The sequence below is a fragment of the Gobio gobio genome (assembly GCF_949357685.1).
Source record: "Gobio gobio genome assembly, chromosome: 2".
NCBI classification, from domain to species: Eukaryota; Metazoa; Chordata; class Actinopteri; order Cypriniformes; family Gobionidae; genus Gobio; species Gobio gobio.
Window position 1 is genome coordinate 11,175,182 of NC_137098.1, and position 27,924 is coordinate 11,203,105.

Genomic DNA, 27,924 nt, shown 5'->3' on the forward strand with positions numbered 1-27,924 from the left:
GCAGGGCCTGAGTTACACACTTTCAAAAATGAATTTATAACCAAAAAGCGTCTCTTTTTTGGGGCCCAGACAACATATACTTACATGTTTATCACTTTTAGCAGTGGTTATAACTTCAAAGGGTTTCCAGTAAAATGACACCAAAATTTTGAATTTAGAGACCACTGTATATGGATATGGGATTTCAATTTGGGTAGGCCAAATCCAGGTGGAAATGATACCAGTAATTTAGTGTAAAAAAAGTTACTTTGTGTAAAACAAAGTGCCAAAGTGATGCATATCTCCAGAAAGTAGAGACTCTAAGCTTTCAAATGGTACCACATATGAGGTCAGAGCTCCTCACCAGACATTTAAAATTTAAAGTATTTACATGATGATGTAATTCCTGCACAGGGGCCGCGGAGTTTAAGTGGTAAGGAGGAAGAAGAACGAAAAAGTAACAGAAAAGCGTCTACGTGTATAATCAAAACAAAAAAAAGAGGAAATAAATAATTTGCTAATGTCCATAGTTCTGCTAGCTTTGCGGTTTGCGGTTTCAAAGTGAAATCTTCATGTCAACCGACAGTGTTGTTGAGCATTTATGCTCTTAATAATAAAAACACCTCTGTGCGTCACGCACCGGAAATGAGCGCAGATGGTCATATGACTGACCGGAGCACCGCTTGACAATTCTACAATGTGTACATCCGAGAAAGTAGTCCCTACCTTACAAATAACAACGAATACTCCCGTAACAGTCGAGCACCCTCAATAAGCCTTGCTTAAAATACTTTAAATAGTTGTTGTTTTTTTAGGATGTGTGGTTTTCAGAAAAATACGAGTTTAAGTTGACAAAAATAATGTAAATATAGTGTGCCCGTATTATTGCGCAGAAAGGAAAGCACAGCAACTGTGGTGAGAGCGAAGCGTTGGTTACATTTCTGGGTCCTCTGTGTGTTTCTAAGACAAATTTACTCTTGCTTTAACAACCATGAAGTTTCAATACAAAGAGGAGCATCCTTTTGAGAAGAGGCGATCAGAGGGAGAGAAAATCAGGAAGAAATATCCTGACAGGGTTCCTGTAAGTCGGTTTGTATCGTTTGAAATGTGTAAACAGAAGCTCGCGTTATAGGGAACCACAACAACCCAGTAAAACGTGAAAGGCGTGATGCATCTATAAGAACGGTTCGTCCGTGACTAAACAAACTCATCTGGTGTTTATTCGTTCTTTCTAAGCATAAGTTACACGAACATAAACAGGTTTAGCTTCAGTAGCATGTGAAGGGCGAAACTGCTGAAGGCCATGTTGATGTCTCTGAAATTCTTTATTTAAAAAATCCATTATTTTTTAAAAAGAAAGTCTGTCCATGTTATGCTTGTTAATTAACATTTCTAAATCACTCTTTTCAAATGTTCTTTGAAAGGCGAACAATTCAATACTCGTTCAGCTCGGTTTGTGTTTTTCATGGTCTCATCTGCTTTAATCCGCAAGGCTTTATGAAAAGATTGAACTCCTGTAGTGTAAATGTGTGTATGATCTTATTTAAATTGCGTTTATGGGGTAAAATAACACATTAGGGCCACGTTGAAGTGGGGAATCTTAAAATAGCATCAATGTCCTATACAGTCAACATGTTTACATCCACAAGGTTGGCTTGTTTTACCTTATAAATAACCAAGCTTGAAAAAACAACAAAATAAGCAATCCTCTAAAGATTAAATTGAAATAATTATAATATATTGTTTTCTGTTTAGACCGCTTACAACCAAAAGAAGGGGATGTTATGTAGCATGTAAAAAGTGTTATTTTATGATATCATTATTTGATTAATCAATTGTTTTAAATGTCCAGTTTTTTACAAATATGACCGATAATTCTAAAAATCAACAGTAGCCGCGTTTCCATTAGCCTTCAAATTGCGCAAATTGAAATTGCGAATTGAAAATACGCCCAATGGAAAGCGTCAATTTTGCAAAAACTCCCATATATCGCAAAAAAGTTTTTACGCTCGCATGAGGTGGTTTTTCAGGCAATTCGAAAAAGGACATTTTCGCAAAACTGCAATGGAAACAGTTTTTTTTTCGCATTTACAGGTCACCTGGTACGGTCACGCATTGGCCTCACATAGGGCCTACATATAATTTTTTTCCCACTCAAGTATGTACGAGATCTTATGTCGTTAAAATGACATATATTTTCTCCTAATAAGGAAAGTGGCGTAACTTTATAATCACGGACCCCGGTGCAACCACAAATATCATAACTATCTATAGGCCTATACTGTAATTATGACATATATTCAAGAAATGTATTAAAACAGAAAGACGCTATAGTTTCAGCCTTGCTCAAAGACTAGGTCTATCCATTCCCGACGATCTTGGTTTGCTTCTTATTTATTAAATATAGCCTACAGCCAAATAGTTGTTAAACATTGATCAAAATTAAAAAACAATTTATACAAAACGAAATTAATTTTAAAGAAAGACTTTCTAGAAAACACAATTCAATTGTGCTTAAAATCCATGTCTCCAGACATATGCGCATCTGATTATGTGCTTTACTCATGCTGCTCACTTTTCATAATCAACATATGAAATTAAAAGATTATAATATTTAGACATAGCCTATATGAAACTAAATAGGCTACGTTTTCTTTAACCCTCTTTCCGACGAAGTCATTGTCGCCTTTTGATGAATGTTTTCCTTAGGCTATTCCAGCGGAAACTTAAAATACTCAGTCATTTTTAGCCAAACAGATAAGTGCAAGACATAATTATAAACTATAAACTGTCTACTTTTACACTCACGATAACAGCAAAGGCCGTGGACTCAGGGAACAGATTATTTTGCACTCCACTCCAAACGCTGTCTTCATTTCAAAAATATATTTTGTTTATTAAACGCAAAGTTTTTCATTTCAAAAGCATTTCTAAATTCAGTTTATATTTCCAAAAAACTAAATTACGAGCCAAAATAACGAAGTGGTAAAAAAAACGTTGAGTTCCACCATGCAAATTCAAACTTTTTGCTCGTCTCTGTATGTGGCAATGCGTTTTAATAACCTGGCGTATGTAGGCTAAAAGTCGATCATTCTTTACAGAGGATGGTATGTTTGGACAGAAGACGAGTTCTTTATTAAACTCATAAAAAAACAATAGAATATAAAATGCCACAATTTATCATAACACCTCATATGTGCCGCTCAAGTATAAGGTGCTTTCCTTGCCATCAGTGCTATGACACGCACGTCTCTTTCCATTAAAAATAATGGCGTGCGGTGGCTGGGATATACATAAACCTAACAACATACGTAGCATGATTTTTGGAATGATTTATCACGAGAGGAAAAAAAATGTTTTAGTCGCATAACATCAGTTAATGGAAACGCTGTCATTTCGCAATATTTTTTTGTCGACTTTTAGAAAATATCGCAAAAGTTTTGCGCAAATCTGTAATGGAAACGCGGCTAGTGACTATAAAAGTAGCTCTAAGTATTGTACACAATGTAACACCTTGTGTATGTTATACAGCTCTCTAATGTCCTGTCTTCGTAGAATTTGATGTTATGACTGTTTTTTTTGTTGTAATGGGTAAGCTTTTCGAAAAAGGTTCATGCATTGGCTGTTCATGGACATTGAATCTTTTGCACTCTGGATGTTTTATAGTCTCGCTGCTTATTTCTGTCTGTGCTTTTGAGCCTTTCACTTTCATTTCCTCTGGTCGGTCAGTTTTGACTGTGAACCGCCAATGTGTGACTTTTCTTTTGACTCATCGGATGAAGTGAATTCTTTTTGTTTGTTTGTTCATTTTGCATACATTAGAAACTCATGAAACACTCATTTTGAGGAAACCATTTTTATATAACAAAACAGTAGAGAAATCGGTCAACACAGCTACACATTCAACAAGACTCGCATCTGAGTTAGTGAATACTTCTGACGGCTACAAGTCACTTAAGTCTGAAGAGAGCCATGGCTACATGTATTTTGTATAAACTTTTGATACTTTCAGGTGGCATTTTCCCCCAAGCCCTGGATAATTTTCTGAGAAGCAACATCGCAGTTTTAAGTAGTCTTGGGTCTAAAAGTGTTTCATATGGTTCCTCATCTTCAGCCTAATTATCAAAAATAGCACAGCTTTTCTCAGATCCTCTTTGCTCTGAGTTAAAAATCACCCATGGTGGGCTTGAAATATATAAGAAATGAGTGAAATCACATGAAAGTAAATCATCATTCAGTTTTACACGAGGCTATTTGTACCAACTTTACCATTTCTACACTAAAAAAGTGTTTATTTGATTCTGTATTAGGTAATTGTGGAAAAAGCTCCTAAAGCCAGAATAGGTGACCTCGACAAGAAGAAATACTTGGTCCCCTCTGACCTGACGGGTAAGTCGTTTTATGTTTCTAAAGATGTTTAAAAGATGTTCATTTACAATAGTAGTGTTTTTATGTTAAATAACTTATTAAAGTGCCCCTATTATGCTGTTTTAAAGGTTCCTAATTTTTCTTACAACAGGGTTACATGCATCCAAGGTGAAAAAACACTTGAATTTTCTCATAATATAAATCGCAGCATCACCTCTTTTCTCACAGTGTCTGAAAAGGTTCGATAAAGGATTCGGTCTCTCTAAACCCCTCCTTTCCGAGAGCCTACTCTGCTCTGATTGGTCAGATGGCTCAGTCTGTTGTGATTGGGTTGACCACTTACAGCACTTGTCCGAAACTAAGCGGCAATTACCATATCTGAATTCCAGCTCTGGCTCTTCCTCAGCACTTGATAAACTGTAAAAAAATGGCATTCGAGTCCGCATTCTTTGGAAGTGTCTTCTCCACATGTCGACAACCCAAACCAAACTCTTCCAGTCTCAGCTACAACTACAGTGTTTGGGGGTCACAGTAGACATTGTTCACGGGCAGTCACTGAAGACCATAGGCTGGTAGTATGCACACGTGTTACAAACCTACGTAGGTTCGTGCAGAAAGTAAGGGCGTTTTCATACCTAAAGACCTATGTTTTGAAACACGGACTTAAAGAAACACGCCACTTTTTTTTTGAAAATAGGCTTATTTTCCAGCTCCCCTAGAGTTAAACAGTTGAGTTTTACCGTTTTCGAATCCATTCAGCCGATCTCCGGGTCTGGCGGTAGCACTTTTAGCATAGATCATTGAATCTGATCAGACCGTTAGCATCTCGCTCAAAAAATGACCAAAGAGTTTCGAGTTCCGCTGTTAAATGATATACTACATTCGTATTAATACTTCAGCAAATTCAAACACGTTCTCTCTGGATCTCCCAACGCTGTCTAGATGTCAGCTCTGTCAAAAGACACGCAAATACTATACGAATGTTATAATGGAGCTAGAGCAGGAATCAAGGCTTCATCAGAACACCATTCTCGCCCGGAGAAGTGCAATTACCCAATATTTTAAGATGAAGAGGTGCTCCTATGGTTTGACTGTGATAACTAATGTGCTCACTCACAGAATCAGACACTACTGCATTTCCCATTATGAATTATAATACCATTTGGTTCGTTGGGTTGGATTGATTTCACATCTCAAGTGAACCGTCGCAGAGTTTGTTTGCAATCAGGCCGAGACCTTGTTTGGCTATCACCAGACCAAGCTCAACCTTTTAAGATTGAACATTAGTCTGGGGAGTCTGCTCTGTATTTTCTACTGCACAAGAGGCGTGATCAACGGGCATTGTTCAAATGACTCTGTTCGCAATTGGATAGTCTTTCAACCAATCAGACCAACGTGTCTCTATCGTCATTGTGTTAAACCCGCCAATAGCGCGCCTGGTGGATAAGCCAGTTTGTGATTGGTCCCCGCAAATGTGTAACGGAAGCAGGATTGAAAAATTTACAGGTTTCCAGCCTGAGCTGCAGGGATAAATCAAATCGCCGGCAGATCGGGCTGGGTTTACCCAGTCTAACCGATACCACCTTGTTCAGGCGGTCTCAGAGCGATTGTTTTGGTGCGGATCATATGCCTAAGCGAACCGAACCAAGGGAGAAAACGCACCAGTTTCCGAAACAAACGCTCAGGTGTGAAAGCACCCTTATGCTGCATTCACACCAAATGCGAATAGAGCATCAGGAGCGACTGATTTCAATGTCAATGGAAAGGCGCATTTACACACGTCTGGAGGTCCTGCGGTGCGATAGACGCGTTTTGTGCGGCACGATTCTGCCTCATTCGCACGTCCAGTTCGCGCGAATTACCATCTTGCGCAATACGCGCAAGTGATTTTATTTGGTGTTTTTTGTGCATTCGTGTGTTTGAAGCGAATTCGCATCTGACGCCCGAGTAGAAAAATCTGAACTTTGGAGTCTATTCGCGCCACGTTAACCAATCAGGAGCCTGCTTGCTGCTGTCATGTGGTAAATTGACGTGATGAGAAACCCCGCATAATTTCAAAATACTACTGTTATTGTGTCACACAATTTAGTTTTAAGATTTTTTCAGGTGAGAATGTAGTTGTTTAAAGCTCAAATCTGTGGTTTATTTATAAAGAGAGTGCCTATTTGAAAAAATTAATCTTGCGTTTTTGGAGTTGTGAGAACCAGGCGATTACCGTCTTGTGTATATCTAATGGGCGATCTTTGGTGTCATGATCTATAATTTGTTGTCTGCTAAATCGTTTTCACTGAGGTAAAAGAGAAGTGTCATAACTTTATTTTTTAGGATATTTAAATATTATATTATATTTGTGTGGCTATTAATGTTTAATAGATATTTTTAATGAAAATGAAAAGAGGCAGTGTGGTGTTTTATGACATTTCTCCTGGAGCGGCTTGAACGCGTGTCTATTTCACTTCAATCGCTCAATTTATGGATTCAAAGTGTTCAAGCGCCCAACTAGACGCGGTAGACGCCATTTTGACGCACTATTCACATTCGGTGTGAACGCAGCATTAGACTAGAAGTACTGTTGACTCATTTGAGGCAGTTTCTTCTTTCTGTCTTTTAGGAGACAATAACTTTATTTATTGTGCACTTTGATCTTTGAAACTTTCTTTTTTACATTCACAAACAGCTATATAACACTACATAAAACGCAATATCATAAAAAGCTTATGGGTCAGTTGCTCTTCTTATAGTGTTTTATATTATGGATTTTCTTTTTTGTAGTGGGCCAGTTTTACTTTCTCATCCGAAAACGAATCCACCTGAGAGCCGAGGATGCTCTCTTCTTCTTCGTAAACAATGTCATTCCCCCTACCTCTGCCACCATGGGCCAGTTGTACCAGGTATTTCTCTCTTTCCTCTCTGATTGTTTTGTCCATGTCTAAGTCATTTTATTTTGTTCCTCTGATCATTTCACGTTCTCGCACACAGGAACATCACGAAGAAGATTTCTTCCTTTACATCGCCTACAGTGACGAGAGTGTGTATGGAGAATAGAGCCAAAGGGAAATGACCCTCATCCTCCTCTTTCTTCCTTTTAAAACAATATATAGACGTCATGCTGGCAGCCTAGAGCTCTCAGAACTGAAGTATCAGATGCACTTTTGCTTTAATTTGATCATATCTCCTGTCATGTTTTTATCCTTTGGTCTGACATTTAATTTCTGATGTTTATTAAGAATTTACTAAGAAATAGTTTTTCCATTTGTCACTATTCCTACAAAATGGTGTCTTACAAAACTGATCCAATGAACATGCCACTGATACTGTTACATTTTTAATTGATTTCAGCTTTTGTTTCCTAGTCATGCTCATTTCAAATGTTTCTGACCATAAACGAATGTTTGCTCTTTCTAGATGGTTTCTAACTAGCATGTGAAATCCAGCACTCGCTGTTCAGTCAGTTGAGAATTCGGACTAAAGTGTATTTGGTTATCAGCTAAGTCTATTATGCTGTTACTTTGATTTAATTGTATTATTGTACCTAAAAATGTAGCTGGGTAGATTTATTTTAAGTTGTAAATCTAAAGTGCAAGTTTTATTTGCAGTTTTGTTTTTTTTAAATCTTGGTATTCAGCTGTATTTCTGATACCCTTGACGATGACCATATAAACCAAACGCACGCAAAATTTGTTTGTCTTGTCATTTTATTTCACCGTCTGGTAAAGTAAACACAAACTATTATGCTTAATATAGAAGCTCAGAGGGAAACTGAAAATTAAACATTGCAAATAATAACTCTACTGTCAGCAGCCACATGTCCACAATTATTATAGAGGATCTTACTAGTTTCCTCCTTTAGTCACACTTTCACCACAGGGAAATGTTTTATTTATTTATTTATTTATTTTTAAAAATAAATCCAGTTTCCTGGTTGTCAGAGGACAAATGATTAAGGTATTTGTATATGTTAAGTATATATTGGTGCATATATGATCTACAAGATGCTTTTTAAAGTTAGTGACAAAATAGTGTGAACTACAAATGAGCTATGAAAAAAATACGACTCCCATGTTTTGTCCCATCTGATTTCCGGTTATACAAAATAAAAGTCCGATTCGTAAACGAAGCGTTTGTGAAGAATCCTCATCTGTCTCACCAATTCACGAATGACTGAATGAATTGTACTTGAATACCCATTATTATAGTCATATCCTCGCTTATGAACGAATAGCATACATTTCAGAAAGAAAACGTTGTTAATAAATATCATCTTTAAAAAAAACATCACGTATACCATTTTAGTAATGTTTAAGGTGAATTCAAATTAGATTTATGTTTTAAAAAACTACCTTTTAAAGAGCTGCAATTTGAACTGAGACACAAGAAATAATAACACTCAAATGAATAATAATAATAATCAGGGCGTCATGACGCCATTTCGTCTTGACGTAAAAGAATCACTGGCTTGTGTTTGAACCGGTTCTTTGAACTGTTCGAACAAATCGAATCGCGGAAATGAGCTGGATTTCTCAGTGCACATGATGCCATGGAAACGCGACGCTCTCCTGGATTGACCACCATATTATAAATGACCTCGGAAAAATAACAGTTCGTTGGCGATAACAACAGGACACGGTATGCCTCACAAAGCAGTTAAAGTGGTCGTTGAACTCCACCTGAGAGCGGTGAGGATTTTTCGAGAATTAACTTAGTACAGTCAAATGAACTAACTGTGGATATGAGAACGCTGTACCGCTACTTAAAGGAATAGTTCACCCAAAAATACAAATTCTGTCATTATTTACCCACCCTCATGTTGTTCCGAAATGTATGAATTTCTTTCTTCTGTTGAACATAAAATAAGATATTTTGAAGAATTTTGGTAGGTAACCAGACAGTTGATGATAGCCATAGTATTTTTTTTTTCTTCCTATGGAAGTCAATGGGACCCATCAACTGTCTGGTTAATAACATTCTTTAAAACATATTTTGTGTTCAACAGAAGAAAGAACTACAGGTTTGGAGCAACTTTAGGGTGAGTAAATTATGAAAAAATATAAATTTTGGGGTGAACTATCTCTTTAAGTAGCCACAGCCACAGTATAGTAATGCAAACATTTTGTGTGTCATTCTGTTGCCTGCGAATATAGAGAGTTTTACTTGTATTTTAGATAACCTGTCCAGGTGTGCATCTACCAGACAAAGATGATGTTTACCTCAGTGTGAGTCTTATGAATCAATACAGGAAGTCAGAATGTCTTCCTGCAGTGTTTCCATTACTGTTTCGGGAGAAAATAAGGTTTGAAAAGGTGGTGTGATTGTATCATTCTATCTATTTTAAATAAAGTTTAAAAAAGCTATCTCACTGTTTTGTAAACACCTTTTTCTTGTAGATCCTGAATTACGCCACAGATCCTGCAGAAATAGTCCAATTCCTGCAGTGTGAGTGAGCTGCTTATTCACTCGTTTACTCCTTCATCGTTGCTAATTCTCTCTTTCCTTGTGAAAAAGAAGTACACTTAAACATATATATTAAATTCCATTAGCTGACCTTTAGAGTGCTTCTTCTGACCCACTTAAAGGTATAGTTCACCCAAAAATGAAAATTAGCTCATGATTTACTCACCCTCAAGTCATCCTAGGTGTATATGACATTCTTCTTTCAGACGAATAAAATCTGAGTTATATTAAAAAAAGTCCTGGCTAATCCAAGCATTATAATGGCATTGACTTGATGGGTCGTTTTTGAAGTCCATACAAGTGCATCTATCCATCATTTAACTGCTCCACACGGTTCCGGGGGTTAATAAAGGCCTTCTGAAGCGAAGTGATGCATTTGTATAGGAAAAATATCCGTATTTAAAACTTTATAGACTAAAATAGTTAACATCCGGCGGTCAGCGGTGCGCGAGTCGACTTGAGCTAAAAGAGTAACCCTTGATGCTAAGTTTTTTTTGGCTCTATCCTTGAGTATGAGGTCTCTGTGGAACAAAAGTGTGCGTTTCTAAATTTGTGGGTGTTTTCAAACTGATGGGTGTTTATAAATCACGCAATGAAAATGATCCCCTTCATCCAACCCCACCCCTAAACCCTACCCACACTGTGCCGTGGGCAAATCAGGTAACACCCTCTGTTTATGGCCACGCCCACTGATCTGCTAAATCCTATTACTATCCTGCAGAGACATATACTTGCTATCCTCTGTACTTCTGCGTTTGTCTTAGGATCAAGGGTTACTCTTTTGTCGTAAATCGATGTGTACGGCAATCCCCCAGAAGTTAGGTATTTTAGTCTATAAAGTTTTAAATATGGATATTTTTCTTACACAAACATGCCACTTCGCTTCAGAAGGCCTTTATTAACCCCCTGGAGCCGTGTGGAGCAGTTTTATGATGGATAGATGCACTTGACTTCGACGGGGAAAAATACTATGGAAGTCAATGGCAACCGTCAACTGTCTGGTTACCAACATTATTTAAAATATCTTCTTTTGTGTTCAACAGAAGAAAGAAACAGGTTTTGAACAACTTGAGGATGAGTAAATGATGACAGTATTTTCATTTTTGGGTGAACTGTCCCTTTAAGTACATCTTTATATGTGATTTCATAGTTATTCTATTGTGTCTGAAATATGGTTAAAGTGTAGGCTACTGCCGAATGTACTGACAAGCATTTACGGTAAACACTTTAATGTCATTTCTATTGAAATTTGTATTTCATGTTATTACATATATTTGTAATAATACAAAAGATTGTTCAAACATAATGATATAAACGTATTTTAAACATTTACCACATTTATAAAAGTAAAAATGTTTATTTTCATTAGACATTATTACAAAGTGCACTTTTTAAAAGTGTACTTAAGAGTGTTAAGACAGTCATGAAAGTGTGCACTCTCTAAATGGCCTTTTATTTCATTAATATTATATTATCTGCAAATACAGTTTTTTAAATATATTTTTAAGATTCAAGTACACTACAAGTGTACATTCAGTGAAATGAAGCGCACTACTTTTTTCACAAGTTTTTACAAGGGATATTAAAGTGTTTCTCCTCTTTCCCAGGTGAAACAGTGAAAGTAGAACTCATTCAGTTGATTCCTCCTGGTAACACTGATGTTATTTCTCAAATATTATTAAATCATTCATGTTGCAAATTGCTGACCACAGTTGATTCTCACAGTTTGCTTTTTATTGCCCTTTTACAGCTGGAGAAATATTGGCCAGTTTTGAAGAAGATGCTCGAAGTTTCCTTTTCCCAGAGCCGAAGCTGGTCCCATCTTTCTCTGGAGTAGGGAGAGAGGTATTAATGACACGGCATCCCACTTTTCCTGTAAGTGCTCATTTATCCACCACACTCATTGAATTTATTTGCTTAACAACAACAATAATGGATCATTGTGCATCATTAAAGTGGGAAATCTTTATATTGTCATTATATTCATTGATTTATCTCAGGGTATCTGTCCGAGATTAGAGTTCTCCACAAAGACGACAATCAGTGAAATCTCCAGTAGCAATGGCTTCCTGAGTGTTCCCGTGGTAAAAATACACATTTTGAAATGGAAGAACGATTTTAGCTATTTTGCTTTATAATATTGATTGCAAGAACTTGGAAGATGTTTTATTTGCTTTAGAAGGCAACGACGAGGAAAACCTCAAAAAAGTCACAGAAACAGGGTAGCACCTCATCCCAAAAGCCTCTCTCATCTGGTTCATGCAGTCCGAGAAGACAACGCAACAGAGATCAGGTATCACATGTGCCTTATTTTATTATTTTTTTTGACACACTACACTTTTTTTAATGTCCTTCGGCGTACCAAGGCTGCATTTAGTTGATCCAAAATACAGCAAAAACAGTAATATTGTGAAATATTTTTACAATTTAAAAGGTTGGTGCTCCCAAAAATGTTAATTCTGTCATTAATTACTCACCCTCATGTCGTTCCAAACCCATGAGATCTTCGTTCATCTTCGGAACACAAATTAAGATATTTTTGATGAAATCCGAGAGCTCTCTGACCTCTCCATAGACCGCCATTTAATTAACACTTTCAAGGCTAAGAAAGTTAGTAAAAACATTGTTAAAATAGTCCATGTGACTCCAGTGGTTCAACCTTAATTTTAACAAAGCGACGAGAATACTTTTCTGGCAAAAAAATAAAATAATAACAACTTTATTCAACAATTTCTTCACATCTGTCAGTCTTTTTAAATTTTTGAGCGAACTAACCCTTTAAAATAACTGTTTTCTATTTGAATACATTTTAAAATGTAATTTATTCGTGTGATGCTAAGCTGAATTTTCAGCATCATTAGTCTTCAGTGTCACATGATCCTTCAGAAATAATTCCAATATGATGATTTGCTGCTCAAGAAACATGTATGATTATTATCAATGTTGAAGACAGTTGTGTACATTATTTTTCAGGATTCTATGATAATGAACATTTTTTGTAGCGCCTTTCAAAAACCCACGGTCGCTTCACAAAGTAGTACAATAGTACAATCAATAGACAAACAAAGCAACTGTCAGCTTGCTTATTTTTACAAATACGCAAGCAGATGGAGACAAACTACAGATAGTAGAAGTTATAGAGTCAAAGAGAACATTAAATACAATAAAGTAATTATCTAACATAAAAATGAGAAAGTGAGAGATCACTTGAAGGCAGAGAAGTAGAGAGGAAAATAACTATTTACTGAGCATAGAGAAAAGATGAGTTTTAAGTTGGGAGAGTTGAGGTGGCTCAAAGATTAGGGGGCAGCTTAATCCATAGCTTAGGGCCTATAACACTAAAATCCCTACCACCCACAGTAAAGTTTATACTTGGGCACGACAAGCAAATTATCATTGCTAGATCTGAGGGTCCAGACAGGAACATATGGTTGCACTAACTCAGCAAGGTATTGGGGTGCGGGGCTGGCTTTATAAACTAAAACTAACAGTTTAAACTGGATATGACTGGCCACAGGAAGCCAGTGAAGTTGGTAAAGGATGGGAGTGAAATGTGCAGATTTTTTATTAAATGTAAGGGCTCAGGCAGCAGAGTTTTGCACCATTTGAAGGCGATGTATAGCTTTGGTAGGTAAGCTGCTATATAAGGCGTTACAGTAGTCCAATCTGGAGGTTATAAAAGCGTGAATAACAGTTTCAGCATCTTCGAAGTTAAGGGAGCGCGGATACGAACAATATTGCGCAAGTGAAAAAAGCATGATTTAACAATCTGACCAATATGTGAGTCAAAACATAATGTGGAGTCGATCAATACTCCCAGATTTCGCAGTTTTTGAAGGCCTAATCTGGACACCATCAGTATCAATGAAAATGTCATGTCGAGGTAAACTCTGTATTAGTTGTGAAAAAAAAATAAAAAATCAGTATTAAGTTGTAAGAAGTTATCATCCAGGTTTTAAGTTCATGAAGGCAAGTGTTAACAGAAGCGGGTAGATAAGCTGAGTTGGGTTTAACCGTGAAATAAATTTGAATATCATCAGCGTAACTATGAAAGTTGAGACCATGCCGTCTGATTATCTGACCTAGTGGGAACACATAAATGAGAAATAAAAGAGGACCAAGTACAGAATCTTGAGGTACACCATGAGAGATAGTAACGGTACGGGATCGATCCTTACCTATCCTAACAAATTGCTGTCTATCTGATAGATATTAAGTTAACCACTGAAGAGCAGCACCAGTGATGCCTATTGCAGATAGGGTGACCACCTGTCCCGCTTTGCGTTGTACCGCACAGCATTTTCACCCCTTGTCCCGCATGTCGCATATTGAGAAAATGTCCCGCATTTTCACCAGTCTGTTGATTTGTAATGATCATATTGATATTGATCATGCATGCGTTCTTTTGCCTTTTTAAGAAAGCATTTTATTTATTATTTTTGCGGCATCGTTTTTCACCTATAGCAGCGCTTCGTCAGAAGTAACATCCCGCCTTACACAAATACAAAAGCCGTTTTTTAAACCATATCCAATGGTTGAAAAGAAAGGAGTAAACACGGTCACTAGTAGGTTGTGACGGCTGTCAATCAAAATGTGGAGTGGTGATTCATTCCATGTGTTCCCTGTCAGAAAACGAATGGATAGTTTATATATATATATATATAATTATATAATTTTTTTGGGGGGGATTGTAGTTTTTATATATATATATATATATATCAATATATCTATCTATATATATCTATATATCTATATATATATCTATATATATATATATATATATATATATATATATATATATATATATATATATATATATATATATAGGCTATATATCAATTAATATATAAGATTAACTAATTTAATGTTGTTTTATTTGTTTCATTATTTATTTAGTTGGATTTTAGTTGCACTTGGTCAGAACTGTTTCAAAAGTAGTTATCTGCATGATGCCTGGTGCCTTTGGGCTCAGTGATGTTGAATTTAAGATTATACAACAGTTTCAGGTTATGTTTTAGTGTTGGTAACATGTCCCACATTGTCCCACACAAACTTAGTAATCGTCCCACATTTGGTTTGTTTGATGGTGGTCACCCAAATTGTAGATAGTCGAGAAAGAAGCGTAGAGTGGCACACACAGTGTCAAATGATGAATAGAAAGTTCAAACGAACAGCATTTATCTGAAATAGAAAGCTTTTGTATACAGTACAGTAAGATTAATTACATAAATTAATACTTTTATTCGGCAAGGATGCATTAAATTGATCACAATTGACTGTAAAGACATTTATAACGTTGCAAAAGCTTTATATTTCAGATAAATGCTGTTCTTTTGAACTTTCTATTCATCATAGAATCCTGAAAAATAATGTACACAACTGTTTTCAACATTGATAATAATAATAAATGTTTCTTGAGCAGCAAATCAGAATATTAGAATGATAACATTTATTTTAAATTGTAAAAATATTTCACAATATTACTGTTTTTGCTGTATTTTGGATCAAATAAATGGTGAGCAGAAGATACTTCTTTAAAAATTGTACTGACATTTTTAAAACAGTAGTGTATATATCTCCGTGTTATTTTAGTTTTAATATAGCTGTATTAATATTTTGAATTAGCTTTTATTTTAGTTATGTTCATTTTAGTTTCATTTTTAATAATTTTGTTATGCGCTTTTGTCATTTTAAATATTTTTTGTAATATTGCAATTTAGGTTTAATTTAATTAATTTTAATTTAAGTTTTACTAGTGCTTCAACTTAAACTTATTTCAGTTTATTAAGGCAGCATTTCTAATTGTCATTTAGTTTTTCAGCTAATATTCATATTTTATTTCAGCTTTATCACACAAGTTCAGTAGATACGTAATAAAAAATACAGTATTCCAGTAAACAAAAATGTTGTGAGAATCATGGACCTTGATGCTCTGCTTTGTTACAATGAGATAATGGTTGGTTGTTTTGACTTTTTGATGAATAAGTGATGGCCAGCAGAGGGCAGAAAAGCTTGTTGGATCAAGCCCACAAGACAAGTTTGATTCCAGTGGCCAGTGGCATAAACTGCTTAGACTAGTTTTAAAAGATAGGCCCCCGGTTTCACAGACACGACTTAAACCTAGTCCCAGACTATTGTTTTGAGTTGTTTTAACTGAAAGCAACTTGCACTGGCATATCTTAAAATATGTCAGTGCCATTGTTTTGTCTTAAGATGCACACCTGTAATGTTTGTTTTTTTTCTAAGGCATTTTTATAAAAGCCACTTAAATGCCCTAATTGAAGGCCTAATCCTGGCTTAATCTAAGCCCTGTCTGTGAAACCGACTAGGGTGTGTTCAAGTTAGGCTCGATTCAAACAAACTCTTATGCGATTGCTCTCTTAGTGTGCTTCATTTGATTAAGTGTGAACGCTGCCACCTAAACCCTGGTGCGATCCAAACAAGACCGCTTCCAAATGAACTCTGGCGCAGTTTGACTGATATATGAACAAGACACGGACCAAAGACATGACCCTAAAAAGGACAGAATGCTCAAGCATACCCGGTTTTTCTCGTCATAGTCGTGATGTTGCCCATCACAGTTCTGTACAGGCATCAGAACCGCGTCTCTGCTCAGCAGATCTTCGTTTGGGTGTGTGACGGAGGGATTCCTGCCACTGTTTTTATTCCTTTATACATTTTATAAGCTCTTCACAAGTTGTCAGCTCCGTCATATACCATCATATGTAGGCTAAGCACATACAGCGAGCGAATTTAGCCCAGCACACAGCACTGTTTTTGTTTTGCATCCTTAGGTTCGGTGTTAAAAATGACAGTGTGAGCCTAACTGAATCAGGACTAAATGCATCATTTTTTTTTTTGGTCCGGACCAAAAGAACCAACAGAACCAAACTACAAATGTGAACACACCCTTGGTCATCTATGACTGGTCCTAACTATTTAAAGTCAGTTACATAAAAAGGTAGATCTGTCTATTTTGAAGCAGAAAACTACAACTGATTATCCCTTTGTTGACTGCTAGTTGGTCAAACTAGTTCTTAAGACACAAATCTTACCATAGTGGATAAATTTATGCAACATAGGAAACAAACCTTGACCCAACCATCCTATCAAATTATAGACCCATTTCAAATGTATATTTTCTTTCAAAAACCGTAGAAAAGGCTGTTTTAGTACAACTGGAGAGTTTTTTAGAGTCAAATAGTGTTTTTGAAAATGTTCAATCTGTGTTTAGGAAACATCATAGTACTGAGACTGCATTTTTAAAAGTCTTAAATGCTATATTTTCTGTAGATTCAGGGGACTCTGTGATACTTTTACAACACGTTCTTCTCACTCCCAACTCGTCACATATTGACGCTTGGTCAGTACCCATCGGTGTCACTTTTTAACGCACAGGATACCCCTTTAGTGTCATTTTTCGACGCGCAGGGTACTCCATTAATTTCAATTGTTTGCCCAATGCATCAGATCAAAACGCATTTAATTCTTTGCATTTGTAAAAGTAGACATGATTTTATGAATATTTATAGGCTGCTTTTATATTTTGGAGCAACTAACCCAACTCCTACCCTAAACCTACCCACTTCTAAACAATATAGAACACATAACAGGCAAATAAAAGTACAGTCACAGGTATTTATTGCAAAAACAGTATAAATGGATTAACTCATGTTGCATTCTACGTCTTCTGAAGTCACACGATATCTTCATGTAAAAAACAGAGTTGATCTTAATGTTTTAATCGCTGAAATGATGATCCCGCCGCTCCGTGAACTCACTCAGTCATATCTCATTCAAAAGATACACCGACTCTTTAGCATGACACAATCGGTCATGAGACACACAAGAGCCAATGATATTTTACAATGAAATCTGACGTAACGTTTCTTCGGGCGGCAATTTTTTAATGTGTGCCTGATCTTCGGCGGATGGAGACGCTGATCGCTTTTGGGGATTTTCTTCACACAAATCAATAATTTGGCCTCGGAACACTTGGGATATTTGTACTTTTTGAATAAATTGTGCCTGCAGTCACATCTCCCTGTTTTATATCATATGATACACAAATGGGTAGGTTTAGGGATGGGGTTGGGTTATATGCTGATTAAATTGAGGATCACATTCCAACATGTCATAATGGCAAAATCATAACCCAATATATAATGTCATCGTGATTATATGCCCAACGCGTCTGTGTATGATGGCAAGGGGTACCCTGTGCGATAAAAAGTGATGCCGAGGGGTCCTGACCAAGCGTCAATATGTGACGAGTTGGGAGTGAGAATGTGTTGACTTTTACTGTAAGATTTAAGTGTTGCGTTTGATACTATAAACCATAGAATCCTTATTTCATGTCTTGAACAATGTGTGGGCATCAAAGGTTGTGCTTTCGACTGGTTTAAATCCTTGATGACAGAACTTTTTGTCTTGAAAAAAGCTCTACCCTGCATTTTGGAGTTCCTCAGGGCTCTGTTTTGGCCCCTGTTCTGTTCTCATTATACTGTATATGCTTTCTCTGGGGCCCATTCTTAACAAGCATGGGGTGTCATTTCATTTTTATGCCTACCTGCCCTTGAGGAAAAATGACAAAACAGGCTTAAGATCACTAGTTACGTGTTTGTCTGATATTAAGTCTTAGTTCTCATTGGAGGTCATTGTGTTTGGGCCTTCAGTTACCTCCAATTGTGATTTGAGAGATCTGGACTCCTACGTAAAACCATCAGTGAAAAATGTGGGTGTTATCTTCGACTTTGATAAACAGATAAATTCTGTAGTCCAATCCAGTTTTTTTCCAATTAATATTGCTATCAAAAGCTAAGAGTTTTTCCAGAGTTTGAGGGAGTGATTCATGCATTTGTGTCATCTTGGCTTGATTATTGTAATTCCCTCTATATTAGGCAATCAAACATAAATCATCTGCAGATGGTTCAAAATGCAGCTGCCAGACTGGCACCCGCAAATTTGATCATATCTCCCCTGTTTTGTGCTCCCTGTCTGTTTAAGAATCAAGTTTAAAATGTTACTCTTTGATTTTAAAGCTCTAAGTGGAACGGCTCCTGAATATCTCTGTGATCTTTTAAACCCAAATACATCCGTTAGATCTCTGAGGTCAACAGAGCAAAGAGAGTTGATGGTTCCGGAATTCCAAGTTGAAGTTGAGGGGTGACCGTGCCTTTTCAATTGCTGGGCCAAAAGTGTGGAATAGCCTTCTGGTTTCCATCAGATTAGTCTCTTCAGAATCTGAATTTAAATCCAAGTTAAAAACATACCTTTTTACCCAACTGTCCCTAGAGTAATATGTGTCACTCATTAGTGTTGTTGATACATTAAATATAAACTGTTTATAGGTTTGTACAGCACAGTGGTCAACTACTGTTGTCTTTATTGTGCTTTATGAATACATTTTGATTTGATTTGATGCAACAGTTGCTGAACGTCTGCGTGTTTGTGCTTACTTGGCCCACGGTAGGTTCAGAGGTCAGGTGGACGGTCCTTTTCCCATTATTCACCGGTCTCTGACAGAAATTCTAGATTTCGGAGTCTGTCACCACACCAATCTAATCCATCAAAAGAAGCAGGTATGAATGCTCTAACACCATTAATGAATTTGTCATATTTGTTTGTGCTGTAGACCGGAATAAGCTTTGCAGCACTCTATGTTTTATTTTATTTAGTGATGTTTGACTTTAACCAACTGAATGTTAATTGGTTAACCATACGTATACTATGTACCGCATGTTTTTCTTCAGGAAACCTGAGAACAAGCCATTCCAGACCTTGGGTTAGTTGTAAATATTGTTTGTCTTTCTCTGTCTATTACACCATTAAACAAAACACTGATCTGGAAGTTAAAAACAGTCCAGATTAACTAAAGGTTAAAAAAAAAAGATATTACTAAGTGCGCTTTTTAAAAGCCATTTGAGATGGGGCAATTGTCATGTAAGTATAATCTTTTTAAGTACATGTAAGTGGCCTTTTATTTAAAGGGATAGTTCACCCTGAAATGAAAATAAAGCCATCTTTTACTCACCCTCTTGTTGTTCCAATGCCCTATGTCCTTCTCTCTTTTTCGGACCTCAAAAGCAGAAAAAAAAAAAAACAACGTCCTGCACGCGCTCCCCCATATAATGGCACTGGCAGTGAATGGTGACCAGGCTAAAATGTTACAAAAAGGATACAAAAGTATCACGTAATGATACAGTGAGACGCGTACCATATATGGAAAGTGTTCAGGAGGCAAACTATAAGGTTTTGTGAGAAAGAAACCGTATTATTCCGTCAAAATACTGAGCTCGGCCGTTACTCTGTGCGTGTTCCTGTGAGTGCGTGCGAGCCGTCAGCAGCCACTCATGCAAAGTTGTCATGACAACCGGTACACAACATTCACTTCAGGAGGTTTACCTTATTATTAGTATTGTATCATTTCTTATTATTTACGTTATAGAGAAGACGAGAGTCGTGTTTGTTTCTATTGAGCCTGATTTCTCAAAATGGTGCGTGTGTGTGCTTATCCTGGGTACCATGACAACAGTGCGGCTTCTGGCTGCTCGAATAATGCGTCTCCCTGTATCATTGCGTGATACTTTTGTATTCTTTTTGTAAAGTTTTAGCCTGTCACAATTCACTGCCATTATATGGAGAACTGCGTGCAGGACGTTTTTTTTTATTTCTGCTCAAAAAAGAGAGAAGGACATAGGACATTGGAACAACAGCAGGGTGAATAAAAGATGGCTTTATTTTCAATTCTGGGTGAACTATCCCTTTAATTAACCCTTGTGCATCATTTGAAAAAAAAAATACACATAGGTCCATAGAGGACAAAAATTATCATGTCAAAACACTGTCATAAAATATTGAATCTTGGGAGCACAGGCTTAAGTTTGATCTCATTTTAAAGAAGAAAAAATTAACAAAAAAGAGCTTTCAGTAAGAGTGGCCGCAGTGCCAAATATTCCCCATTAGATGCCAGCAAAACTCCACTGGTGCACACAACGGTTGGATTTATGATTTGCAGTACAGTTGAGTTTTTCTCTTTCAAATATTACAAGCACACACAAATTATTTTATTTACACATATACAAACCACACTCTTACATCCATTCCACCACACCCACACAATTATAGCTGCATAATTTACCAAATCTACCAAACCTGAGAAAATGGCACCATCTGGTAAATATTTTTTTTTAATTTTGAAGCTTTGCGAACAGAATGAATGCTTATTAACAAAGATTGCATCATTATGTAGTTAAATGGCACTGAGATAAAAATAGCAGTTTTAATTGGTTTCAACTGGGACATTTTTGTGCAAAAGGTGCTGAGGAACTATTCTGTGTACCTAGTGCAAAAGGAAATGGGCATGAAAAAGTAAAATTCCAATAAAAATAAACTTAACTTAAAATAAATGTATGCAATTGGCATTAACACAGGCAAAACTATAGCCTGGATGCCAGCCAAATTTAGCCCCGCCCACAACATTTGAGGTCGGGAAGTTCGGTCTGGACTTGATTCGTTGTGGAGCAACTATGCTCGAACCAGAGCTGTTCAGACCAATCAAATTGTCAGGACGGGCTTTATACGATGATGGACAGATGATCAACAGTGACGTAAACATCCATCTCACCAAAGAACGCTTGGGTTGAATTCGTTCTAATCCTAAACGGAGAACTTGTTCATATATGCATTCACCTTTACTATTTCTCTCAAAAATGATGATTGTGTTGGTTAGTACTCCGTGTATCCTTAAATTCTTTTTACAACTTCGGCAAAGATCGTTTACACTCATCATCTTCTTCTACTTCTTCCAGCGTGCGTGCAGATGAGTTCTGTTGACAACTATGCGTCGCTCCAATGGTTTGGTTAAAAAAACGCCTCATAATCACAGCCCAATAGAGACAGAGCGACACGCGTCATGATCTGAAGACCACGCCCACCGGGGGGGAAAACAATGAAACCGTCTCCATTGACTTTGTATTGTGTGAAGCGGCCTCCTTGTCATTTTTGACTTAGTTATAACAAGAAACAGAACAATGTATAAAAGCTGATGTGTACAGCAAACAAGCTAAACAACCCCGAACGAAAAACCCAGAAGTTTTTATAAGCTGTTGACCCAAAAAAGGACAAAACGTTAGAACGTTTAAGGACAAAAAAGGGGATACAGGCAATTGTTTTTTTTTTGGGTCGACAGCTTATAAAAACTTATTTCTGTGTTTTTTAGCTTGTTTGCTGTACACTTTGTCAGCTTTTAGACATTGTTCTGTTTTTTGTTATAAGTCCAAAATGACAAGCAGGCAGCCTCACGCAATGCAAAGTCAATGGAGAGCGTTGGATTGTTTTCCCCCCCGGTGTGGGCGTGACCTAAATACGCTCTGTCTCTATGGAGCAGTATCAGACTCCTATTCTGACTAGAATCTGAGTATGACGACGTCAGGCAAGCAAAATTATAAAATAATATAAAAAACTGAAAAAGACAAAAATGTCCATAAGGATGCACAAGGGTTAATTCATTATTATTAAATATAATTATTATCATTAAATTATCTGCAAGTACAGTTTTTTTTAAATATACACAAGTGCACATTCAATACAGTTAAGCGCACTTCTTTTTCAAAAGGGTATTTCTCATGAAAAGCCAGACATGATCTGCCACTGTTATCTGATATATTCATGATATATTCATCAGATGGCGGATGAAGACTCTTCAGACACAGATGATCTCCTAGACTACGCTGAGGAAGTGGGCCGTCATCATTCCCTAATGGGATATGAGGGATCTCCCAGCCCAAGTCACTCCAGTATGGAACGCCAGAGGCACAATGGGTATGTTTGTGTGTGTTCCCCAGGTAGAGTTGCATGAATTAATTTGAATTAGTTTTTTTTATAGGACCGGCTCTGACTTTCCACATCGCACAATTTGAAGTATCATTCACGTCTGTAGCAGTACGAGTTATCTGCCAGAGTTTTAATACATTGGTTTGAGGGGTTTGTTTAAATCACTAAGTAATTGTAATCGTGATGCCTTATTTTAGATAAATATTGTGTTATTTTCAACAGCTCTCTCTTGGGCTCTCCTGACCTTTGGGAGGAGGTTCAGGAACGGGTTCAGAGCCTTTTAACATCTCCCAAAGCAATTCATAGACTAGCCTGTGTGAGTACCACTCAAATGCACACACACATTATGGGAACTTTACATAGACATAATGATTTTCTTACACTACCCCCGAACTTACCCATCACAGAAAACTTTATGCATTTTAGTGTGATTGTCACACAAGGACAAGCATTTTGGATATTGTCATCTGTGTGGGGACATTTTGTCCTCATAACATAGGGTTTATCAGGACCACACACACACGTACACTCTATTCCAGAAATAATTGCTGTGGAATGTTATGCAGATCGTGGGATGGATCATTTAGCCTCCTCTGCCTCTGTTTTTGATGTCAGGGTGCCACTGACTCTGAGATAGATGAGGTACTGATACGGCGATCTGTTTTGGCCCACTCATGCCCATTTTAAACATCAGGAAGTGGTACGTATATGCTTAAATTATAAAGATTTATTATTGCAATAATCTGAATGCAGACTATTTATTGACAGTATTCTCATTCTGTTTATAAATACACTCACCTAAAGGATTATTAGGAACACCTGTTAAATTTCTCATTAATGCAATTATCTAATCAACCAATCACATGGCAGTTGCTTCAATGCATTTAGGGGTGTGGTCCTGGTAAAGACAATCTCCTGAACTCCAAACTGAATGTCAGAATGGGAAAGAAAGGTGATTTAAGCAATTTTGAGCGAGGCATGGTTGTTGGTGCCAGACGGGCCGGTCTGAGTATTTCACAATCTGCTCAGTTACTGGGATTTTCACGCACAACCATTTCTAGGGTTTACAAAGAATGGTGTGAAAAGGGGAAAACATCCAGTATGCGGCAGTCCTGTGGGCGAAAATGCCTTGTTGATGCTAAAGGTCAGAGGAGAATGGGCCGACTGATTCAAGCTGATAGAAGAGCAACTTTGACTGAAATAACCACTCCTTACAACCGAGGTATGCAGCAAAGCATTTGTGAAGCCACAACACGCACAACCTTGCGGCGAATGGGCTACAACAGCAGAAGACACCACCGGGTACCACTCATCTCCACTACAAATAGGAAAAAGAGGCTACAATTTGCACGAGCTCACCAAAATTGGACAGTTGAAGACTGGAAAAATGTTGCCTGGTCTGTTGAGTCTCCATTTCTGTTGAGACATTCAGATGGTAGAGTCAGAATTTGGCGTAAACAGAATGAGAACATGGATCCATCATGCCTTGTTACCACTGTGCAGGCTGGTGGTGGTGGTGTAATGGTGTGGGGGATGTTTTCTTGGCACACTTTAGGCCCCTTAGTGCCAATTGGGCATCGTTTTTAAATGCCACGGCCTACCTGAGCATTGTTTATGACCATGTCCATCCCCTTTATGACCACCATGTCCCCATCCTCTGATGGCTACTTCCAGCAGGATAATGCACCATGTCACAAAGTTCGAATCATTTCAAATTGGTTTCTTGAACATGACAATGAGTTAACTGTACTAAAATGGCCCCCACAGTCACCAGATCTCAACCCAATAGAGCATCTTTGGGATGTGGTGGAACGGGAGCTTCATGCCCTGGATGTGCATCCCACAAATCTCCATCAACTGCAAGATGCTATCCTATCAATATGGGCCAACATTTCTAAAGAATGCTTTCAGCACCTTGTTGAATCAATGCCACGTAGAATTAAGGCAGTTCTGAAGGCGAAGGGTTAAACACAGTATTAGTATGGTGTTTCTAATAATCCTTTAGGTGAGTGTATATATATTAGTGCTGTCAATCGATTAAAAAAAACAACTAATCACACTTATTTTTTCTCAAGGGTTGTGCAGCTTCAGTGAGTATTTATTTAAAGAGCGTCCTTCTCTTTATCTACAGATGAAGCAGAGGAACCTGTGATTTCTTGTGGCATTGCATAATTTTCCATTCAATTACGGTTGTGTTTGTTTGTAGTTGTGTTTGTATTGCAGTTTGGACATGAAATATATATTAGTATATTCCTGGAGCTTTTGAAGCACAGTGGTTCTCAACCCGGTTCCTGGAGGCCCCCCAAAGTCCACACCTCATTCAGCTCATAACCTTGTGACTTATAATGGAGACCAAAATAGACTTTTGTGATGCTGAAATGGTACATGTGCTTAATATAACAAAAAAAAAGTTGGCTCCCTTGTAGAAGCTGTGGTGCAGTATCATCGCACATGGTCATAAAGAGTTCAGCGTGCACCATTTCACAATGTGATTCCTATGTAAGTACGGCAAAGGTCCCTAAATAACACACAAAAACTTCTTCTAAAGTGACCATTCAACAGTCCTTTGATGACATCCTTTCTTCTTTTTGCATTTTTATGCAAATGTTGCCTTTCAATCATTAGCAATTAAAATGAAATACCTGCTTTGGTTGATTGTGAAGTTCAAACGGCTTATTCTGTTTGTGTCAGGGAGCCTCACGTGTGTTTTGTCGACTGCATTTCCCCTTGAGTATTAAATGATGAACATCCGTCTATATATACACACACTAACCGGCCACCTTATTGCTTTCATGTTGTTTACGCCAAAATTTGACACTAAAATCTGAACGTCACAGCAGAAATCGAGACTCATCAGACCAGGCAACATTTTTCCAATCTTCTATTATCTAGTTTTGGTGAGCCTGTGTGAACTATAGCCTCGGTTTCCTGTTCTTAGCTGATAGGGGTGGCACCGGTGTGTCTTCTGCTGCTGTAGCTCATCTGCTTCAAGTTTGGACGTGTTGTGCATTCAGATATGCTCGGTTGTAGCAAGTGTTTATGATTTCGGACACACTTATTCTAATCTCACATACTATTTAGGATGGATAGTATGCACATTGGGACGCAGGGCATGCCTAAATGGATTGAGTTGTTGCCATGTAATGAGATATTTGCATAAACGCTCAATCGAACAGGTGTACCTAATAAAGTGGCCAGTGAGTGTGTTCATATACATATATATATATATAAATGGTATGCACGTGACGTCACTGTCGGTCGGAGTGACTGCGGTTACGCCCACTGAGACCACTGCAAAAAGACCAGGTGGCAGGCGAATGCCGCGAAAAACATACAAAACACATCTAAAACGGGAAAGAGCTTTGAGATTGACTGTATAAATACATTTGACAAGAAATCTGAGGTATATTTTTACAGTCTGACAAAAGCTACAGAAAAGAGAAGCAAATGGACTCGAAATGTGGATTTGTAGTTATCATTTTGTATCAATATGTTGAATTTTGGGGTAAAATACCATATATTGTATTGACAAATATTTGCTATCGTATATTCTGCTTAAAGGAGAACTAATATTTGCAAATTTGCTTCATGTATTTCCCCGGTGTCGAAATCAGGCACATATAAATGTCAAGAAACACGAATCCTGGCTGCATGTCAATATCCATGGATCACTGGATCTTTGGCAAGTTGTGAGGAACACTATATCGAGTCCAACCTTTAGTTTAAAATGATAATCATTCGTTCTGCCACTCAGTCCAGCTGAGGGAGCGTGTTCCGGCGGGAAAGTGAGGTCAATGCATACCCTCTATATATCAAAAAATATTACGAAACTCTGCAAGCTGAAACTTGTTAAACATCTCATGGTATTTTGTCAAGCAAAAAAAAATTCAACTTAGGCAATTTTTCAGCTTTTGACATTTGTCTTTATTATTTTGTGGATACACATACAGTACTTGTTGAATCATACAGTATAACTAGTTTGACTACTGTACTTTATAAATACAGTTGTACAATGGTGTGCTTTATGGTGTTAATTCAGTTCCAGAACCTCAAACACGGACCATTAATGCTTCACATTGATCACTTCCTCTCATTTCTGACGTAACACAAAATATAGAGAAATTAAATACTGTAAAAGAAACTTAAAAATGGTTCAATGGCAGAAATTTGGCACTGACAACATCATCGGTGTATAGTCTTTTAAAAAATATTCTTCAAAATAGCTCTGATTCAACAACAACAAAGAAGTAAAACCATAAAACTAGTGGCTTGCTGAAGAAACTATTAAGGCTTGCCACTTTCAGTGTCATGACAAAATAATAGTGTACAAAGGATCTGATTTTCATTCTCAAGGCCATTCTTGTACTTCATATCAAATCCTTATCATGCAATGTTTCATTTAATTTTAGAAGTTTGTATAAAAATGTTCCCCTTCATATCAACAATTTGGCACAAGTCTGAAATGAAAGACACGCAAAGCTCATAAACATTTGGCTCTCAATAGCAAGTGCAAATACAGAACTGGCAAAATGTCACACTTTACCGAGTCTAAAACTTCTGAACATAATTTGCGAAGAACAAAAAGCAGATTTCGATAACCTTAAATTCGGCGTCTAATAACATTAGCTAGTTAGCAACATGCTCTTTGTTGAAATGCGTAATGTACAGTTTCTTTCAAATCGAGCTCCTTCTCATACAGACAAATACTGCTAAAAAGCTATCCGTTAATACAAAACCAAAGGAAACAACTGCAGTTAATAAAAGGAAAAAAACGCTTTGCATAAATCATGGCAATATGTTAATAAGCTGTGGAAGCACATAGTTTCCTTACGGCCATTTTTTTTCTCTCTGTCTAGCGCACACGTAAGTTCAAGAGCATGGTTGGGGAAATGAAGGAAGGAGAACCGCAAGGGCAGGTATTGCTAATGTCTGCGCTCAATCATGTCCCCGGTAATGACTTTCAGTCCTAGTCATGGCACTGCTTTTATGAATGGCTCCTACCTCTCTGAACCCTCCTTTCAGTGATGTCACATTTTCAGCGTTACCTCTAGAACTGTGAGGTCTCGGTGAAGGAAATGGCGTCGCTTTTGTCAATGGTGAATCCACCGTTCACGTAAGATTTCTTCTCGCACTCGTCGTCGTCCAGCGTGGTCTCTAGGGCGAAGGGGTTGGCCGCATCCACGTCTGAAATCAGGTCCATCCTCTCTAGTTCTCGCTTTGACAGCTTCTGGACTATTCCAGCACCGTAGGCATCTCCCAACACGTTGATCATGGTTCGGAAGCGATCGCTGA

The 27,924-nt window shown here is 37.4% G+C and overlaps 3 protein-coding genes across 4 annotated transcripts in view; 2 read left to right on the forward strand and 1 right to left on the reverse strand.

Annotated features, from left to right (window-relative positions):
- The first annotated feature begins 688 nt into the window (after positions 1-688).
- Positions 689-8,462, forward strand: gabarapb (GABA(A) receptor-associated protein b). The gene is made up of 4 exons (XM_079809427.1): positions 689-1,060; positions 4,290-4,368; positions 7,120-7,238; positions 7,327-8,462. The coding sequence occupies exons 1-4, from the start codon at positions 971-973 to the stop codon at positions 7,390-7,392; spliced, it is 354 nt and encodes a 117-aa protein (XP_079665553.1). The 5' UTR covers positions 689-970; the 3' UTR covers positions 7,393-8,462.
- Positions 8,463-8,816: 354 nt separating this feature from the next.
- On the forward strand, positions 8,817-26,705 carry spata6l (spermatogenesis associated 6-like). 2 transcript variants are annotated; one of them, XM_079808675.1, is made up of 13 exons: positions 8,817-9,023; positions 9,510-9,647; positions 9,732-9,780; positions 11,406-11,447; positions 11,549-11,673; positions 11,799-11,882; positions 11,978-12,091; positions 19,271-19,379; positions 19,551-19,582; positions 22,484-22,620; positions 22,855-22,948; positions 23,248-23,332; positions 24,764-26,705. In XM_079808675.1, exons 1-12 carry the CDS (start codon positions 8,976-8,978, stop codon positions 23,317-23,319), a joined length of 1,044 nt encoding a protein of 347 aa, XP_079664801.1. In that variant the 5' UTR covers positions 8,817-8,975; the 3' UTR covers positions 23,320-23,332; positions 24,764-26,705. The 2 variants fall into 2 exon arrangements, with proteins under 2 accessions (XP_079664801.1, XP_079664802.1); XM_079808676.1 differs by having other exon boundaries at positions 8,827-9,023; positions 9,510-9,637; positions 24,764-26,643.
- Positions 26,538-27,924, reverse strand: part of slc1a1 (solute carrier family 1 member 1) — a 39,769-nt gene continuing 38,382 nt past the window's right edge. Inside the window, exon 12 of the mRNA XM_079808662.1 lies at positions 26,538-27,920. Coding sequence (XP_079664788.1) covers positions 27,680-27,920 — 241 coding nt within the window. The 3' untranslated portion in view covers positions 26,538-27,679. The remainder of the gene's footprint in view (positions 27,921-27,924) is intronic.

Excerpts from the sequence above, each read along its gene's own strand:
- spata6l (XM_079808675.1), top strand. The coding sequence starts at position 8,976 with ATGCCTCACAAAGCAGTTAAAGTGGTCGTTGAACTCCACCTGAGAGCG. Across the intron at positions 11,674-11,798 it reads CACGGCATCCCACTTTTCCT|GGTATCTGTCCGAGATTAGA; the intron begins GTAAGTGCTCAT and ends GATTTATCTCAG. Across the intron at positions 22,949-23,247 it reads CAATTCATAGACTAGCCTGT|GGTGCCACTGACTCTGAGAT; the intron begins GTGAGTACCACT and ends TTTTGATGTCAG.
- gabarapb (XM_079809427.1), top strand. The coding sequence starts at position 971 with ATGAAGTTTCAATACAAAGAGGAGCATCCTTTTGAGAAGAGGCGATCA. Across the intron at positions 4,369-7,119 it reads GGTCCCCTCTGACCTGACGG|TGGGCCAGTTTTACTTTCTC; the intron begins GTAAGTCGTTTT and ends TCTTTTTTGTAG. Across the intron at positions 7,239-7,326 it reads CCATGGGCCAGTTGTACCAG|GAACATCACGAAGAAGATTT; the intron begins GTATTTCTCTCT and ends TCTCGCACACAG.